At 48.5% G+C, this 17,540-nt stretch overlaps 1 protein-coding gene across 7 annotated transcripts; it reads left to right on the forward strand.

The window, feature by feature from the left end:
- The first annotated feature begins 274 nt into the window (after positions 1–274).
- Positions 275–11,865, forward strand: gata3 (GATA binding protein 3). Of its 7 annotated transcripts, none has more exons than XM_028955103.1 (6): positions 275–419; positions 5,315–5,697; positions 5,818–6,351; positions 7,525–7,670; positions 9,286–9,372; positions 10,464–11,865. In XM_028955103.1, the coding sequence occupies exons 2-6, from the start codon at positions 5,493–5,495 to the stop codon at positions 10,752–10,754; spliced, it is 1,263 nt and encodes a 420-aa protein (XP_028810936.1). In that variant the 5' UTR covers positions 275–419; positions 5,315–5,492; the 3' UTR covers positions 10,755–11,865. The 7 variants fall into 7 exon arrangements, with proteins under 7 accessions (XP_028810936.1, XP_028810939.1, XP_028810934.1 ...); XM_028955106.1 differs by lacking the exon at positions 7,525–7,670 and adding an exon at positions 7,784–7,824; XM_028955101.1 differs by having other exon boundaries at positions 9,286–9,411; positions 10,464–11,864.
- Positions 11,866–17,540: the final 5,675 nt, after the last annotated feature.

Genomic DNA, 17,540 nt, shown 5'->3' on the forward strand with positions numbered 1-17,540 from the left:
TATCCGTTACTTAAACCGCGTCGGGCGCGCTGGTTCCGGAACTGTACCTGTTTAATACCGCCCCCAAACACACACACACACACACACACACACACACACACACACTCTCTCTCTCTCTCTCGCTCGCTCGCTCTCTCAGTGTTTTTTTCCTCCGCACCCTGCACCGACCCGGAAGAACTCTGCGCCGAGATACGGTAGGTGCCTGCCTGCCTGCGCTGGTTGGTCTGTACATGCGCGCATGTGTGTGTGTGTGTGTGTGTGTGTGTGTGTATGTGTGTGTGTGTGTGTGTGTGTGTGTGCGCGCGCGGGGTGAAGAGAGGAGAGAGAAGTCGCTCGCGCTCTAAATGCCATCGGCGCTTTGCGCGTTTGGGACCGAGCGCAGAAAGGCAGGAACCCGCGTCGCCCACGTCCACGGACAGGTCAGTAAATAGAAATAAAACCGAATATCGCGTTTAAAAAATTAAAATAAAACGCTGCATGCGGATGCGGTTTTACGTTTTTCTTCTGCACGTTCACGCGCAAAGCCTCCTGACGCGGGTACCCAGAGCCTGGCTGGTTTGGGGTGGGGGGGTACCCAGGAACGCAGAGCCTGGCTGGTTTGGGGTGGGGGGGTACCCAGGAACGCAGAGCCTGGCTGGTTTGGGGTGGGGGGGTACCCAGGAACGCAGAGCCTGGCTGGTTTGGGGTGGGGTGGGGGGGGGGGGTACCCAGGAACGCAGAGCCTGGCTGGTTTGGGGGTGGGGGGGTACCCGGTAATACAGAGCCTGGCTGGTTTGGGGTGGAGGGGGGCACACAGTCATAAATCGGCTGGCTGGTTTGGGGTGGGGGGGGGGGGGCAGGAACGCAGAGCCTGGCTGGTTTGGGGGTGCACCCAGTAACACAGCGCATGGCCGGTTTGGGGGTGCACCCAGTAATACAGCGCCTGGCTGTTTTGGGGGTGCTCCCAGGAACGTAGAGCCTGGCTGGTTTTGGGGTGGGGTGAGGGCCTGGCACCTAGTAACGCAGCGCCTGGCTGGTTTGGGGTGGGGGGCTTGGCACCCGGTAATACTGCTCCTGGCTGGTTTGGTGTGGGTGGGGGCACCCAGTAACACGGCGCCTGGCTGGTTTGGGGGTGCACCCAGGAACGCAGAGCCTGGTTGGTTTGGGGGGGGGGGGGCTTGGCACCCAGTAATACTGCGCCTGGCTGGTTTGGTGTGGGTGGGGGTGGCACCCAGTAACACGGCGCCAGCTCCGTGGATTCGGGGACGCGGCGCTGGTCCTGGGCTCCCCGTGTGAAATGAACTCATTTCGTAATCACGGGTCCACTCTCTCCCTCTCTCCCTCTCTCCCTCCTTCCCCGGCTGAAATGGAGAAGATGGAGGAGTTAAATGATCCATCAGCACCTGCGAGTGCGCGCGCCCGCCTGCGCTAACCCGTGAAATTCATCTGATTAGCGCCGCGGCGGCTCATAAAAGCAATCAGCTCTGCTGAAGCGGCGTTTTCCGCCCGCGTCGGCGTGTGTGTGTGTGTGTGTGTGTGTGATACTCCGAGAGAGCTCCTGTAACACACCGTAACACACCCGGCAGCACCGGCAGGCCTTTCACGCAAAGCGCGTTATTAATTCTATCTATTGATTATGAAAAAAAAAATCTTCACAGCACCCCCCCCCCCCAATAATTATATGTGAATAATATATTTTGTATATTATATATATTTATAATGACCACGAACTGTAAGTCATTTTAAAAAGCAGCACGCGCGGCACTATGGACACTGTTATTATCATTATTATTTTTATTTTATTTTAATGATTATTTTACGGGAATCGACTCGAGCAGTGGATCCGTCGGCGCCCGGTCGCTGCTGCGTGACAAAAAAAAAAGCCGAACGCGTCCTCGGCACCGCGATCCTGTCTCGCGTGGGTCATTCTAAGAAACTTAGAAGCACCTCCGCTCTCGTTCTGACGGGGTTCTGAGAATCTAAGACGGTTCACATCGACGCTCTGAGACGTTCGTTCCTGAAAAGGTGTTCAGAACAGAAAGAAAAACCCTCATTACTCATCTTCTGCTGAAACACCCTCTAACGGAATCTTTAATAATAATATTAATAAAAAATATATATACATATACACACAAACACACTGAGGCAGTAAGTAGAACAAAATAAGAATACATTTTACCTTATATATATATGACCTTATATATATTGCATCAGCAGAACGTATTAATTTATTAATGTGTGTGTATATTATTTATTATTATTAATAATAATTCTGTAGGCCTGTACATGCCTGATATTAACACTGCATGCATCTTTTGGCTGTCGGATGAATATTTTCCATCTTGGCCACCGGTGGGAAGACGCGCTGCGGCGCACGTCCGATCTCGGCCGGGCAAAGGATGGAGGTTTTCGCGGCCGCGAACCCCTAAATTCGCGACGAATATACATACACACACACACACACACACACACACACACACACACATATATATATGTGCATGTATATACACACACAAACACACACATATATATATGTGTGTGTTTGTGTGTGTATATACATGCACACACACAATCTATGTATACGATTGTATATGTGTATATATATTTTGTAGATATATATTTACCCACGACACCCCAAGTCGGGTCTCTCTCTTCATTTCTCAGGCCCCGTGTCCTCTGCTTCACCCCCTGCCTGCACCACATTCACCTACTCTCACCCCCCTACCGCAACCCCACCCCGGGGTGCCGATCTTTATTTGCGTGCTGGGTGGTATCCAGGCCCCCGTAATTACATATTTCACCCCGCTCGATATTTTCTGATTGTAGTTATTAGAGGGGGCGGGGCTTTTATCTGGAACAGCAGCCGCAGCGAGAAGTGCGAGATGCTCCCTGATTTTAATCTGGTCCGTCCGTCATCATCATCATCATCATCATCACACATCTCCGAACTCGGCCAATTTCCAGTACATTTTACATGTCCAGCGTCAAACGTTCCCTTCTCTGTAAGTAAATGTCGCATTAAACTTGGTATTAATATTAATATTGTTATTAGTAGTAATTTTTTTAGTGTAACAGTATCCTGGCTTCACGCTCTGTTGTGACAAATGACAGCGTTTAAAGCAGATGAGAGCGCTGCCATTCTCACGTTTCACGGTGCGGCCAGTACACACACACACACACACACACACACACACATTAAAACCACAACGCAACAAATTTCCTTCCAGCTTCAGCTCCTGGGTTCCGTGAAGCACACACACACACACACACACACACACACACGGTTGCCCTGTAAACTAATGATGACGCCCAATTATGTTTTATATGGCGGTAATAAACCGTTATTATGGGCGCCCGGGGAGACGTTAAAAAAAAAATATATATATATATATATTTTTTAATGAAATATGAAACGGCAGCCATTTTAAATGTACAGCCGGATGTATTTATTTCACCGGCTGCGCACGAGCTCGACGAGCGACGTTGATTTTGCCGCCAAATCACGCGACTGCGGAGCCGCACTGCTACTATACCCCCCCCCCCCCCGTGTCCTGCTGACGTCACGCGCATTGGCGTCGCCGAGGCTGGCCATCCCGGTGCAGCGCGCAGCATCAAAAGCACAGTCGACCCCCCCCCCCAACACACAAAAACCCACTTCTCTCAATTACATATCGGGGCGGGGACCAACCAAAATACCACCCTGCGGGCCAAGCCCCCACCCCTCCAAATTACCGCGCAACGGAGCGGAATAATGGCGCGGCGGCGTGCCCACCCGACGCTTCACCTGTCCGGCCAGAGGTCACCGTCATTCTGTCACGAACCGGCAACGGCGACGGGAATACCAAGCCTTTCACTTCCACACACACACACACACACACACACACATATATATATGTGTATATGTGTATATGTGTATATATGTGTATATGCGTATATGTGTGTATGTGTATATGTGTATATGTGTATATGTGTATATGTGTGTGTGTGTATATATATATATATATATATATATATATATATATATATATTTAAAGATAAAAATATATATTTAAGATAAAAATACACCCCCTCCACATCCCCGCCGCTGCGCCGCGTAACTCAACGCAACTTCAAATGTTAGTAAAAACCGCGGGCTTGTCACCGCGAGGGGACGCACTGTTACAATTTTACACACACACTCACACACACACACACACACACACACACACACACACGCACGATCGCAGACCTGAACACTGCCGTAAACGACGTAGGCTGCGCCAAGCCTTTCGTGTTTTAAACACGCGTTTTATAAGAGAGCATGATGGCAACACGTCCTACTTTTTTTTTGGCAATGATAATTTGAAATAATTTGTAACAAAAAGGTTTAATAGCAAAACACGAGCTTATCACGAGATTTGCTCGTTCATTTGCTGCATTTAACGAAAGAAAAAAAAAACATTTGATGGGGCCTAATATTTTGGATGTTTGTTTATTTATTTATTTATTGGTGGGGGGGGGGGGGTGTCGCATAAATAAATATTTGTTTATTCTGAGAAAAAAAACACTACATCAAATGAGCAAAAAAAAAAATAAAGAGTTCTAAGTTTCGAATGAGAGAGACGGAGAGAGATAGAGAGAGAGAGAGTCTCAGTAGTTCCTGGTCATCGTTCTCTCTCTCTCTCTCTCTCTTTCTCTCTCTCTCTGGAACCCACTTTATTCAATTAGGCCGCCCGGGAGCCCCTCCCAGGCCGATGACACCGGCGGTCCCTCCTTAAGTTGCGTCGCGCCACAGCTGTCTGCGAGCACTGAGCTGCCTGGCGCCATCCTGAAAGAATGCCTTCAGTGTAAAAAACACAGAGAGAGAGAGAGAGAGAGAGAGAGAGCGAGAGAGGGGAGAGAGAGAGAGCGAGAGAGAGACACAGAGAGAGAGAGAGCCGACACAACCACCGCGCAGTATCCACGGATCCGATCCGCGAGTTGAAGTCGAAAGCAGAAACAGGCTCTCCGCGCCCCGCACCGAGAGGCCACGGGAGACGGCGGCGCGCGCCGCGTGGAAAACCGAGACGGAGACTCGAGAGGAGGGAACGACTGGATACAAAAAAAGAGAGAGAAAAGAACAGAAACCCTGGACTTTCATTCTGACTTTTTTTTTTTTTTTACTTTCTTTCTTTCTTTCCGTCTCCGCCGCCGACGTGAATGACAGCTACCGGCCCGCGCCGCGCGTGTTTTTCCCACGTACGTGACATTTCGCCAGACACGCGCGTTTTACGCACTTTTACGATCGCTTATTAAAAAAAAAAAGCGGCCCGGATCAGACTTTAATTTTTTTCCTCTCTCTTCTGTTCAATTGCAGGTGATCGAAGGTGATCGCTGCGTCACCGGCGGACTCCCGTGGATTTAATTCCGCAGGATTTTTTTTTTTGGTCTTTTTGCTGTCGCTATTTTTTTTTGTTGCCGGACAGAAACTGTCCCGCATGAACGTTTGTTAAAAGAAGACGACAACGACGACGTAAAAAGCCCGAATTTAAGCCATGGAAGTAAGTTACCCCCACACGGCGATAATTAACGGGCAGCATCCCGACAGCCACCCGGGCTACGGCCACGCGTACATGGACCACACGCAGTACCCGCTGGCCGAGGACGTGGACGTACTCTTCAACATCGAGTCCCAGCACAACTCGTCGCTGTACGGGAACCCGGTGCGGGCCGTGCAGAGGTACCCGCCGCCACCCCACAGTGAGTTTCCGGGAGAAAAATACAATTCAAATTCAAATTAAAAGCGTGGACGTGGCTGTGTAATTTGTTCGGCTCTCGCCGCTTTAACGCCGTGACAATGTTGACGTCGTGTGTCCCCAGGTGGCCAGGTGTGTCGCCCGTCCCTGCTGCACGGCTCCCTGCCCTGGCTGGACGGCAGCAAGGGCATCGGGCCGCACCACAGCACCTCGCCGTGGAACCTGAGCCCCTTCCCCAAGACCCCGCTGCACCACGGCTCCCCCGGGGCGCTGTCCGTGTACCCGCCGGCCTCGTCGTCCTCCCTGTCCGCCAGCCACCCCAGCCCGCACCTCTTCACCTTCCCCCCGACCCCGCCCAAGGACGTGTCCCCGGACCCCAGCCTCCCCACCCCGGGCTCCAGCGCGGCGGGGCGTCCGGAGGAGAAGGAGTGCATAAAGTACCAGGTGTCGCTGGCGGACGGCATGAAGCTGGAGTCGGCGCACGGCCGCGGCATGGCGTCGGTCGGGGCGGGAGCGTCTTCCGCGCACCACCCGATCGCGTCTTACCCGTCCTATGTGTCCGATTACACAACGGGCCTCTTCCCACCAAGTAGCCTGATAGGTGGGTCTACTTCTAGTTATGGTTCCAAAACAAGACCAAAAGCAAGGTCCTGTTCAGGTAGGCGTGCGCTACTTTTTTATTTAAATGAAGTAAAAAATATATATATACATATTAATATATATATAATTTGATATAAAATGTAGACCGACAGTACAGCGTTTCATTCTGTTCGTTTTCCACATAAACAGCCTCCTAGTCTCACACACACACACACACACACACACACACACACACACAAGCTACACTGATTTCCACGCGCGATCAGATAAGAAATCAAATAAAACGTTAAGACCAATGATCTTATCATCACAGTCCAATACCATCACCACTAATAATAATAATAATAATAACAACAATGGTAATAATAGAAACGATTACAGTTTAATAGATCAAACAAAAAAAAAAAGCTAAATTTCCTTCGCAGGAAATAACAAATTCGACGTGAATAATTATTGCGAAGTTTCCCAAATGACCTCTGCAGGACACCAGGCCGTTTAATTCGTGTGACATTTAATTCGAGCAGCGTTTTATCATTTTTTTGGTGTATCCCCCCCCCTCCCTCCGAGGTAGATTTTTCTCAGGGCGCGTTTATATGTTTAAGCTAATCCAGTTATTTTCGGGCCGCTGCCCGCGACAGTTGCATTGTCCGGCTCCGGAACAGCGGGCCGCCGCTATCACAACACGCTAATTATTACAACAAAAAAAAAAAAAGCTCGTGACGTCACCGCGCCGTCTTCGACGCGACACGACAAAAAGTCTATTTACGGCGAACTAATCAGGTGTCGCTTCAAAAAAAAAAAAAAAAAAAAAACAAGTCTCGAAATAAATTGGACGGGGGTCGCGCGCGCGCGTCACCGCTGTTCGCAGCGCAATCTGTCACATCAGAGCTGGTGTCGCAGAGGAAGTGCCGCCCGGTTTCAAAGCTACCAGAACATCAGACAGCTGATAGTATTATTATTATTATTATTATTATTATTATTATGATTACTACAACAGACAAAACATGAACAAAAGCAAACAAAAGCAAACAAACAAAACTGGGAGGTTGTTTATCGGAGGATCGTTGTGAAAAGTATAAATTGGCATGCATTTCTGTCGTGAGTTATCTGAATAATTCCGCTTGTTGTTGTGATGATGATGATGATGATGATGATGATGAACATTGTGCTGACTGGCTGCTGTGCACACACCGCTCCTGCATCGCGCGTGTGTGTGTGTTTGTGCTTTCAGAGGGTAGAGAGTGTGTGAACTGCGGAGCCACGTCCACCCCGCTGTGGCGGCGGGATGGGACGGGCCACTATCTGTGTAACGCCTGCGGCCTCTATCACAAGATGAACGGGCAGAACCGCCCGCTGATCAAGCCCAAGCGGAGGCTGGTACGTGCTGCTCACGCGCTGCATTGATAACACTTCCGTTTCTCTCTCTCTCTCTCTCTCTCTCTCTCTCTCTCTCTCCCCCTCTCTCTCTCTCTCTCCCTCTCTCTACCCAGGAAGAAGTGTTAGCTGCAGGAAATTGACTCGCCAAGTGCAGGTCTCACTTCTTTTAGATACAGTATTGCAGTCATGATGTTGCATTATTATTATTATCGCGATCACTGTTGTCATTATTACCATCGCTTTTATTATCGGTGCATCAGTGCCGCGCAGAAAACACCATCGGCAATAATAATAATAACAACAACAACAACAACAATAATAATAATAATGACGACAATGATACTGATAATGCTAATAATAATTGCGAAAATGTTTGTGTCTTATTTTCCGCGACACTTTAAGCAGTATTTTCGCGATCAGGCAGATGGTAATAAAATAAAATAAAATAAAAAAAACAGGAAGGAAACGGCGACACGGTGCTATAAACCGGGACGTTTATTAGCGGCAGGGACGCTGCGCGACGTGAGGTGTGTGTGTGTGTTGGGGGGGAAAACCCCACACTCGGCAGAAAATAGGAAACTCTAGGCAGGGGAACGGTCACAGCCTTTGCTATTTTGGCGTTTTTCTCTCTCCCCTCCTCTCTCTCTCTCTCTCTCTCTCTCTATTCTCTCTCTATTCTCTCTCTCTCCCGTGTCTCCGAATCTTTAATTTAAAAGGCCGGCTTCCCAGGAAAAAGCTGCCGGATGTCTGACCGGCGCAGATAAGTCCGTTTTTAACAACAGCCCGAACAACGCGGAGGCGGAGAGAGAGGGAGAGAGAGGGAGAGAGAGAGAGATATTATACACAGGCCCGATCGTGAAATATCTATCCCGGTCGAGAGTCCCGATCTTGAGCCGAATCGACCAAAAAATAAAATAAAACAAAACCAAAAAAACCTGCTCGGAGATATGAATATGCGTGTTATTTATTGAAGGAGAATCGCCGTCACGCACCCGTCCGAGAAGCATGAAATAATATCCCGCTTGGCATATTCCGATAGGTCGCTCTGTTTTATTAAATAATAAGCACCGACTTTAGCACCGAACTGTTATTCATTAATAAAAGAATCGACGTCTCGCGTAATATTATTATTACTATTATTATTATTATTATTTGTAAATCCAGCGAGATATTCATGCCTCTTCTCTGTCCTTTCACTACCTCATCTCCTTCACCTCTTTCTCATTATTTACCTGCCCTCTTCACTCTTCATTTATGCTGTCAAATATTAATAACCTGTGCCGATTTATAAACTGGTGTCACTTGCACAATGTGTTTGATAAATGGCGGCGCACAAACATTATTATGATTATTATTGCATTTGTGAATAATACGTTTTTGCAATTGCATTCGAACTGTATAAATACGCATGTTGTATGTAATGTACATTTTTTTTTTTTGTGCAATGCTGAAGATGGGTTATTTAGATGCTTTGATCAGGCGGCGCCTTAACGTGCGCGTCTGTTATGGAATTTCATAAAAGTCCCGAGGATGCTTTAGACCGACGTGCCGTCCCCGGACGCCCGACTGACGTCTTCTCTCTCTTTCTCTCTCTCTCTCTCTCCCTGTCCCGCAGTCTGCAGCCAGGCGAGCGGGGACCTCGTGTGCGAACTGTCAGACGACAACGACCACGCTGTGGCGGAGAAACGCCAATGGAGACCCGGTGTGTAACGCCTGCGGCCTCTACTATAAGCTGCACAATGTGAGTTAAAATAATTCACCTCGTTTCTCTCTCTCTCTCGAACCCCTCGCCATTGACTGTTTATTGCTGCGCTGGTAGCGCGTGGTGGTAAATTCGGCCCAGATGCACTCAAGACGTTTCCTCTTCCTTAATCTGATCACGGTGTCCCATGTCGGTGGGCCTCGGAGGCCACCACGTCCAGCTTGTCACGCGAGCGCTCCCTGTTAAATGATTTTCCCATGTTGCTCTTGGCAGACGGGTTCGAGGCTCCGGAGGACGCGCTCGGGGCCGAGGCCATCCACGAAAAGGACCATATTTCCAAGTCACGTATTATCGTTTTAAGTGACCTGGAGCAGAAGGGGGGGGGTGTGTGGGGGGGGGGGGGGGTTAATAGCAAAATTAGTTTGTTTTTGGTAAATTCGCTGTTCTTCGCTTCCTAATGAATGCCACATTTGCGCAGAGCTGTTCCTTGCGCCCCTCTCCTGCTGACCGTGGTGTGTGTGTGTTTGTGCTTCGTATCTGCTAAGCGTAATAATAATAATAATAATCATAATAATACACACTGTGCAGCTCTTCTGCCGCATTCGCGTTGATCAGGAGCACCGGGAAGGTCACGCGGTGACCTTTAGCGTGACGGTGTAGGCCTTCGTACACACACAGAGGTGGCTCAGGACAGACGACGAGAGGGAGACGAGGAGGGGAGCGGCGCGTAGCGGAGGCTCCGCTTGGCAGGCGGGCGCCGCGCCGTGCCCGTGGTTGGATGGCCGGTTGGCGGCTCGGGGTTTAGGGTTTCTCGCCTTGGCAGAGCTCGTCCTGCAAGCTGCCCAGCTTAGGGGAATCAGCTGGTAAATCCAGCCCAGAGCTTGATACAACCTGACACACTGCATACAGCCGCCTCGCTCTCTCTCTGTCTCTCTCTCTCTCACACACACACACACATACACACACAGATAACTGCAACTATTCTATAAGACACACACACACACACAAATGCAACACACAATACCTGCAATAGATGTTTATTGGATTACAATACCAGTCGTCTAATTTGCCCTTTCCCTGTCTGATTTCAGATTAACCGACCACTCACCATGAAGAAGGAGGGCATCCAGACCAGGAACAGGAAGATGTCCAGCAAGTCCAAGAAGAGCAAAAAATCCCATGACAGCATGGACGATTTTTCCAAGAGCCTGATGGAGAAGAGCAGCTCCTTCAGCCCGACCGCCCTCTCCCGCCACATGTCCTCCTTCCCCCCCTTCTCTCACTCCGGCCACATGCTCACCACGCCCACCCCCATGCACCCCTCCTCAAGCCTGCCTTTCGCCCCTCACCACCCTTCCAGTATGGTGACCGCCATGGGCTAGGCATCCCCGGGACCCTGACTGGAGACGAAGGCCCACCCAGCAAGAGTAGTGCCCACCAGAGGTGACTCCATACCCATACAAAAACTTCCAACGTCCTTCTCCCGGCCCCGCCCGTTTGGCCCCTGCCTGCCTCCACTGCTAGAACCTGGCAGAACTCAAGACCCTCACCGCTTCTCACCCTCATCCGTAGGAACGCTCTCCGAAAGTGGGTGGGTGGGTGGGGGTTGGGAAGAGAGAGAATGAGACAAAGTGAAAATTAGAGAAAGAGAGAGAGAGAGAGAGCGAGCGAGAGAGAGAGAAAACCTCTTCCACTCTTCCATCACTCCTGAAGCTTGGCACGGTTCTTAATCCCTCCCCTAGCACCTCTGTCTGCTCCTTCGCTGTCCCGGAGCTCCTCTTGTGTACAGAAGCCATTTTCCTCGACAGGAACCCTACAGCGGGCCTTTACGCAGCAGATACGGACTCTCGAAAGGCCCCATCGCGTCACTCCTGCCCCTGTACAACAGGGACCCCGACCCCTGTGCTGTGAACAGACTTAAGGAAAATGAACTTTGAATATATTTGTATAAATTGTATGAAATACATTTAATGAAGACTTTTTAAATGAAAAAAATGTGTGTGTGGGGGGCAGCTAATGACCAGAAGGGTACGAGTCTCGGAGAGAAGGAGGGCCGTTCTGAGGACAACGGAGAGATGGAGAGATGGAGAGAGAGACGGATAACGGTCAGGATGGACTGATGCTTTTTGGATGCATTAAACTTGTAGGCCGGCCCATACGCCGCTGCAAGCGTTTCATTAGGACGTTATAGGTTTGCGGCCAACTGGTTCGTCTTCACACCTTAACACACTCCACTTATGTCTATTTTACACAAAAGCCCACACTAGCACACACACACACACACACACACACACACACACGCTATGCCACATCATATCACCTGAAAGACTTTTTTCTGGCCCACAGATTATATGCATTGTGAAAAAGTCTCTGTATTTGTTATTTGTATGTATAATTCAGAGTACCAAAAATACGAAAGAAACAAAGATGTAGAATTATTTCTTTATGTAATGCAGACTGAATGGTTGTACAAATTTAATAATCACTAGTGTAAAAAAAAAAAACAAAAAAAAAAAAAACAGACTGCTTTTTTTTTTTTTTGTTTCATAATTTTTTTCCTCCTCTCTTTCAAAATAATAAACTAGTTTAATCTCTGTTGACATCACTCGAGCCTGCCGTGGAGAATGCTTTTCTTCTGTGTTTGGGCCCTCGCCGCCGCTTCGCGCGCTCGACACAGGAAGTCCAGAAATAAAGTGGCCCTGCGCATCTGAAATGAGCGTCTCGCGTCCCTCCCCTGCTCCGTGTCCCCTTGTGTCGCGCTCGCATCCTCGAGGCCGGTCGGTGGTCAGAAAGCGGTGGGCGGGGCCCGGGCCCCTGACTCGCGGTCAGTTTCACTTCAGCTCGCCGCACCGGAGCTTTGATCAGGGGTGGTGAGCGATTGTTGGGACGGGCAGGGCAGTTGTTCCTTTGTAGAGAGCTGTTAAATCCACTCCAGTGGTTCTTTATGGCTTGTGACCACTCACACACACACACACACACACACACACACACATACACACTCGCCGACAAACAACCCTGCCGCTTAAGCACGACTCCAGGGCAACCCCGCAACAAACAATCTTCGAATCTATCTGACTTATTAATCTAACGTGACCTGGGTCACGCCGGCTCGCAGACATTTTTAAAGGAGTCGAGTGTCTGATTATTCAACACAATACGCGCTTTCAAAATATTTCCACTCCTCTTCAGACCCTTCGGATATAGAATATCTAGATTTTATCTGCCTCAAACGCGCGAGATGCCGAATATCATGAATATATTAGCATCTGCCGCGAGACACTTCAAACGAGGGGGACGCCACGGGCCCGAACTCACACACGGGAGCGCTTTCTTCACCAAACTGATGGCGTTTTAAACGTACGACCTCTCCTATCTCGTGTTATGACTTTCATACAGACAGCAGGCCTGCTTCGTTCATCTAGCGTGCGCGCGAGCACGTGTGTGTGTGTGTGTGTGTGTGCGTGTGGGTGACTTTTCTCCATTTGTTCGAACCCTTTCCTGACCCCACCTCCACCGGGCATAAAAAGAGGAAGTGCGCTGTTGTTTCGACCGCAGATCTGACCACAATGTGACCAACGGTTCTTAATCCAGCCCCCCCCTGTCCACTAAAAGAACGCAGGGGTGTGAGGTGTAAAAAAAAAAAAAAAAAACCCATCAAACTTCTTAGAAACCCTTTTTTTGCTGCGGAGAAGGACAAGATTCACCGACGGCTTCACAGAGGCCTTCGACCGAACGAGACGTTGGAGGAAGCGGCACAACATCTGTTTTGTGTTTGGCCTTTTTTTTTTTCCCTCCTTCTCTCGTTTAATGAAAGAATGCATCCCCTCTCTACTGTTCTCTTCAGCCGCTTCGTTCGAACGCGGTTGCTCGGCTCGGCGAGAACGAGGAAGACCGTGGCATCAACCGCGTCCCCAACACCATCGCTCTGCAGCGACTGACACGCGAGTGCCGGTTTAGCGCGGCCGCCGCGTGTTGCCGTGAAGGGTTGAAGGCTCGAGTGTGTGTTAAGGATCAGTGTGTGTGTCACACTCAAGTGATTTTAAACCAGGCGTGGTCATTCAACGGTTTGGGGGGTCTGGAGAAAGTGTGTGTGTGTGTTTAGGGGCGCGTGGTCATGCCGAACTTGGTGAAAACAACTCTGTCATGTTGCTACTTGGGGCTGTTTGCGAGCGGTTCCCACTTGCCGAGTGACATGCGTATGTGAGAAGATGCACTTCTGCTGCTCTTTCACCACAGGGTGTGAGTTTTATACGTGGAATCACAACGTCTTATCAAAAAAAAACACACACTTTAGTGCAACAAAAGCCCCGACGAATCTTAGTACGGAGCATCTACGTCTGGCTCAAACTGACCCAGATTATTGAACGTCACACGTGACGTTCCCGCTATAAAAGGAATAACGTGTCAGTGGTTATAAACCATCTGTGTTAGGCTAGCCACACAATGGGACAAAACCAGGCCCCATCCACACCTAGTACTGTTGTATAACCACACCACACACTTTGGTAAATACACAATATATATACGGTACAGGCCAAAAGTTTCATTCAATGTGTTTTCCTTATCTTCATGACCATTTACGTTGGTAGATTCTCACTGAAGGCATCAAAACTATGAATGAACACATGTGGAGTTATGTACTTAATAAAAAGTGGAGACCTGACCTCCACAGTCACCAGACCTGAACCCAATCCAGATGGTTTGGGGTGAGCTGGACCGCAGAGCGAAGGCAAAGGGGCCAACAAGTGCTAAACACCTCTGGGAACTCCTTCAAGACTGTTGGAAAAGCATTTCATGAAGCTCATCAAAGTTTTGGTCTGTACTGTATATATGGTGTGTTTTGTGTTCTGTGGCTGAGTAGAGGTGAGTGAGCAGCAGTGTACGGTTTACCAAAAGTATCACTTCAGGCTGAGTATCACCAAAGACAGTGACACAAGCATTCAAATGGCCTTCTGGGTATCCCACATAGAAAGATAACATTAATGCAAATTCAACAGCCCATCTCACTGGACTGTTTTGTTAATGTGGTTATTTTAGGTTTGACTTCTCACAGGCCTTCCCAACAGTTGTGCTGAAGTTCACAACCCAGGGATGTGGTCAATATGCTGTAGGAAGACATAAGCTATCCAGCTGTCATGGTGGAAATGTGCTTTATTAAAACAAAATCATTTCAAACTGGAGGTGAAAGAAAAACAAAAACAGATTTTTTTCAAGATGAAGTCATTAACACAACATCACAAACCCTACACCTGGCAGGAGGGTTCTGGGGTGCCACCACTGCAATACACTTCACCCAGATCTAACAAACTCCTCTTAAAGGTTCACTGTTGAGGCAACCTTGTATTCTATTGGACTTAACCAACCAAACTGATACATTCATTAGTGATATATGACCTTCTTCAGACTTCCCAAAGCACATCGTTCTGTTTTATAGATTACTGACCAACCATTTACAGAAAACTCAGCCCAAAATTGCACAAGAAAGTCATTCTGACACTAGAAGGGCTTACTATTAGGGGGTTTCCCAGTTCATAACATGAAAGGTCAGAAATTGAATAGGGCCTCAGAGATGAAAAGGTTCAAAAACGTGTAAGTATGGAGTATTTTCAGGTCTTCGGGTCAGGAATATTTGGTCAGTGAGCATCTCCCGTTGGTTTGTGAAGAAACTTGTGTAGAACCCAAATGATTTGCCTTCTGATTATTTTTTTCTATAGGTTTTATACTCAAGTCGCAGCCGTGGCCACATTTGGAGCTAAGATGTCTGCATACTACGTGTCTGCTTGCGTAGTAATCCCAGAGTGCCGCTCCTGGACAGGGTTTTCATTATGAACAGCTTAACTTCTTGTTGATAATGTGTCAGCTTGTAAAGAAGTAAAATGCTGTACAAGTAACAAAACCGCAGCGGAGGCTCTGATTATGGTCAAGGCGCCACCATGAAACTTCACTTTTGATCACGTTTTTGTGATTACGAGTCCGCTTTCTTACCTGCTAGGCCTCCACTGCCCCGTAGTAATTACATAATAATTACATATTAATTGTTGTGAGGCATCTATTTATCCTGCAGGTCTCTAATGCAATGAGATCCAACCGAGGAGCTGAAAGGATCATAGCATTTCTCTACCTGCAGGTATCGTCTTTTCTTTTGCAAAATTTGGCTTCGTGCGGGTCCCCATCTTTCCCTTGTGAATGAGCTTAAAACGTATTTCCATGGAAGGAAACAACATTTTCGCGACACCAGGGAATTGCCTCTCCATTTTCAGACATCATCTCGCGGCCCAACGCTGACACGCAGAGATAATCATCGGGTTATTCCGACGCCTTCAGGCGGTGCCGGCAAGTCCGCTTACTGCAGGTGACCTTACGCGTTAAGCCCCAGACACCCAACACACGCGCAAAACTGGCCGAGAGAAGCGGCCAGGCGGTAGCGGCGATGGGATTAAACCACGTAGCAGGAATAAAATGTTCGAACCCGTGGTTTCCGAATGCGTTTGGCCAAAACAAACGATCGCGTCGGAAGTAAAAAGGTAGGGCCCCTGGTTACCGCCGCGCTGAGGGGAGAGATCCAGAAAGGGTCACGGGTTCAGCCAGAGACCCAGGAGACACCGCGGCGGGTCCCAAGGTACAGAAGACAGCTTTGACAGGGGGGAGTGACTGATGAGGCAAAGAGGAGGGTGAAGAGGTAGCAGGGACTTTCTGAAGCAGGTAGGTGGAGAGTCTGTGTGTGTTTGTGTGTGATTAACTGCCTTGTTGAGGTAGGTGTGTGTGAGTGTGTGTGTGTGTGTGTGCGCACGTGTTTCAGTTCCTCTCAGGTAGGCAAGTGTTGCCTGAAGCCATGAACTGGCTTAGGTGAAGGAACATCGGGCCTCATTCACCAACTGATCTTGAGGAGAAAATTGTTCTAAAGACCCACTTATGCACTAAAGACATGTTTTCATTATTGGGATTTGTTCAGTGTTTATACTACTGTGGCTGCTAATTCCATTTTTTTTTCTTTTTGCAGATTTAACTATAAATTATTTTCCCCTCGATCCACCGGCTGTGCGCTCGCCTGCTGATACAGCATTCACCAAAGAAGTAACAGCATCCCACTTCTCCCCCCTGTAGTGACACTAAAAAACAGGACTGCACCATTATCTGCACTTCTTATATCCAGTTTGATGTCTTGTCCCTTTTAATTGGGTATTTGCCGGCTCTAATTATATCATAGCTCTATCAAGTAAAGTAAGATGGTGGCGAAACAGACACACACACACACACACACACACATTATACACACATGCAACATGCATTAGTGTGTCTTGGTACTACGGTCACACGTTGCCAGGAGATACACTCTTCGTTGGAGTGGCTGTGCATGTCTGTGGCGTCTACACTGAGAGGAGCAAATACACAGGAAGTGGAAGTTTTGACCAGTCATTTTTAAATTGATCTATACATCAAGGAAACACTGATATTTTCACACGAATGTTAATTTTGCCACCAATTTCAGTTTGTTGATTTTTTTGGGGGGGTTTATCAGTTATTTGCTGCACGGGTTATCATCACACCACCACTGGTACCTTACTCATTATGAAACTATTAACGTTTTAATAGGATGACAGCATTAAATAAATACAGAGGAGTTTGCATGGCAGTAGTGTTTTTATTGCACTACTGAGAAGGCTGTGTGTGTGTGTGTGTGTGTGTGTGTGCGTGTGTGTGTTTACGTGTGTGGGAGGGTAGTTGAAGCCCTCTAACTGACACAGGCTACAAAGCCCCCCAGGACAAACTGCCTCCCCACCTGCGCCGAGCTCATTTGCATGGGCCCGCATTCACAACTATCACTTAGCCTGCCAGCGCAGCCAAGATTTTCTGATCGTTCTCTCCCTCTCGTTCACTCTCCCCCTTTACCTGCTCTCCACTTTCGGCGCGTCACACCCGCAGACTGAATAAAGCTACGGCTACACGCACGCACACACACATTTTTTTCCCCTGCTTGGCTCTTTGGCAGTGCGTTTGGAGGACACACACATTAAAATTGCGTTGCTTGAGGACAGAAACTTCTGCATCTGTTTGCCTGTCTAGAGCTGTTTGAAGTGTGGAGTTTGGCTTGAGTCTTTTGCTATCTTATCCACACACCTGATTACAGCTCACACACACACACACACACACACACACACATAGACCAG

This window comes from Denticeps clupeoides, chromosome 15, assembly GCF_900700375.1.
Source record: "Denticeps clupeoides chromosome 15, fDenClu1.1, whole genome shotgun sequence".
Lineage (NCBI taxonomy): Eukaryota > Metazoa > Chordata > Actinopteri > Clupeiformes > Denticipitidae > Denticeps > Denticeps clupeoides.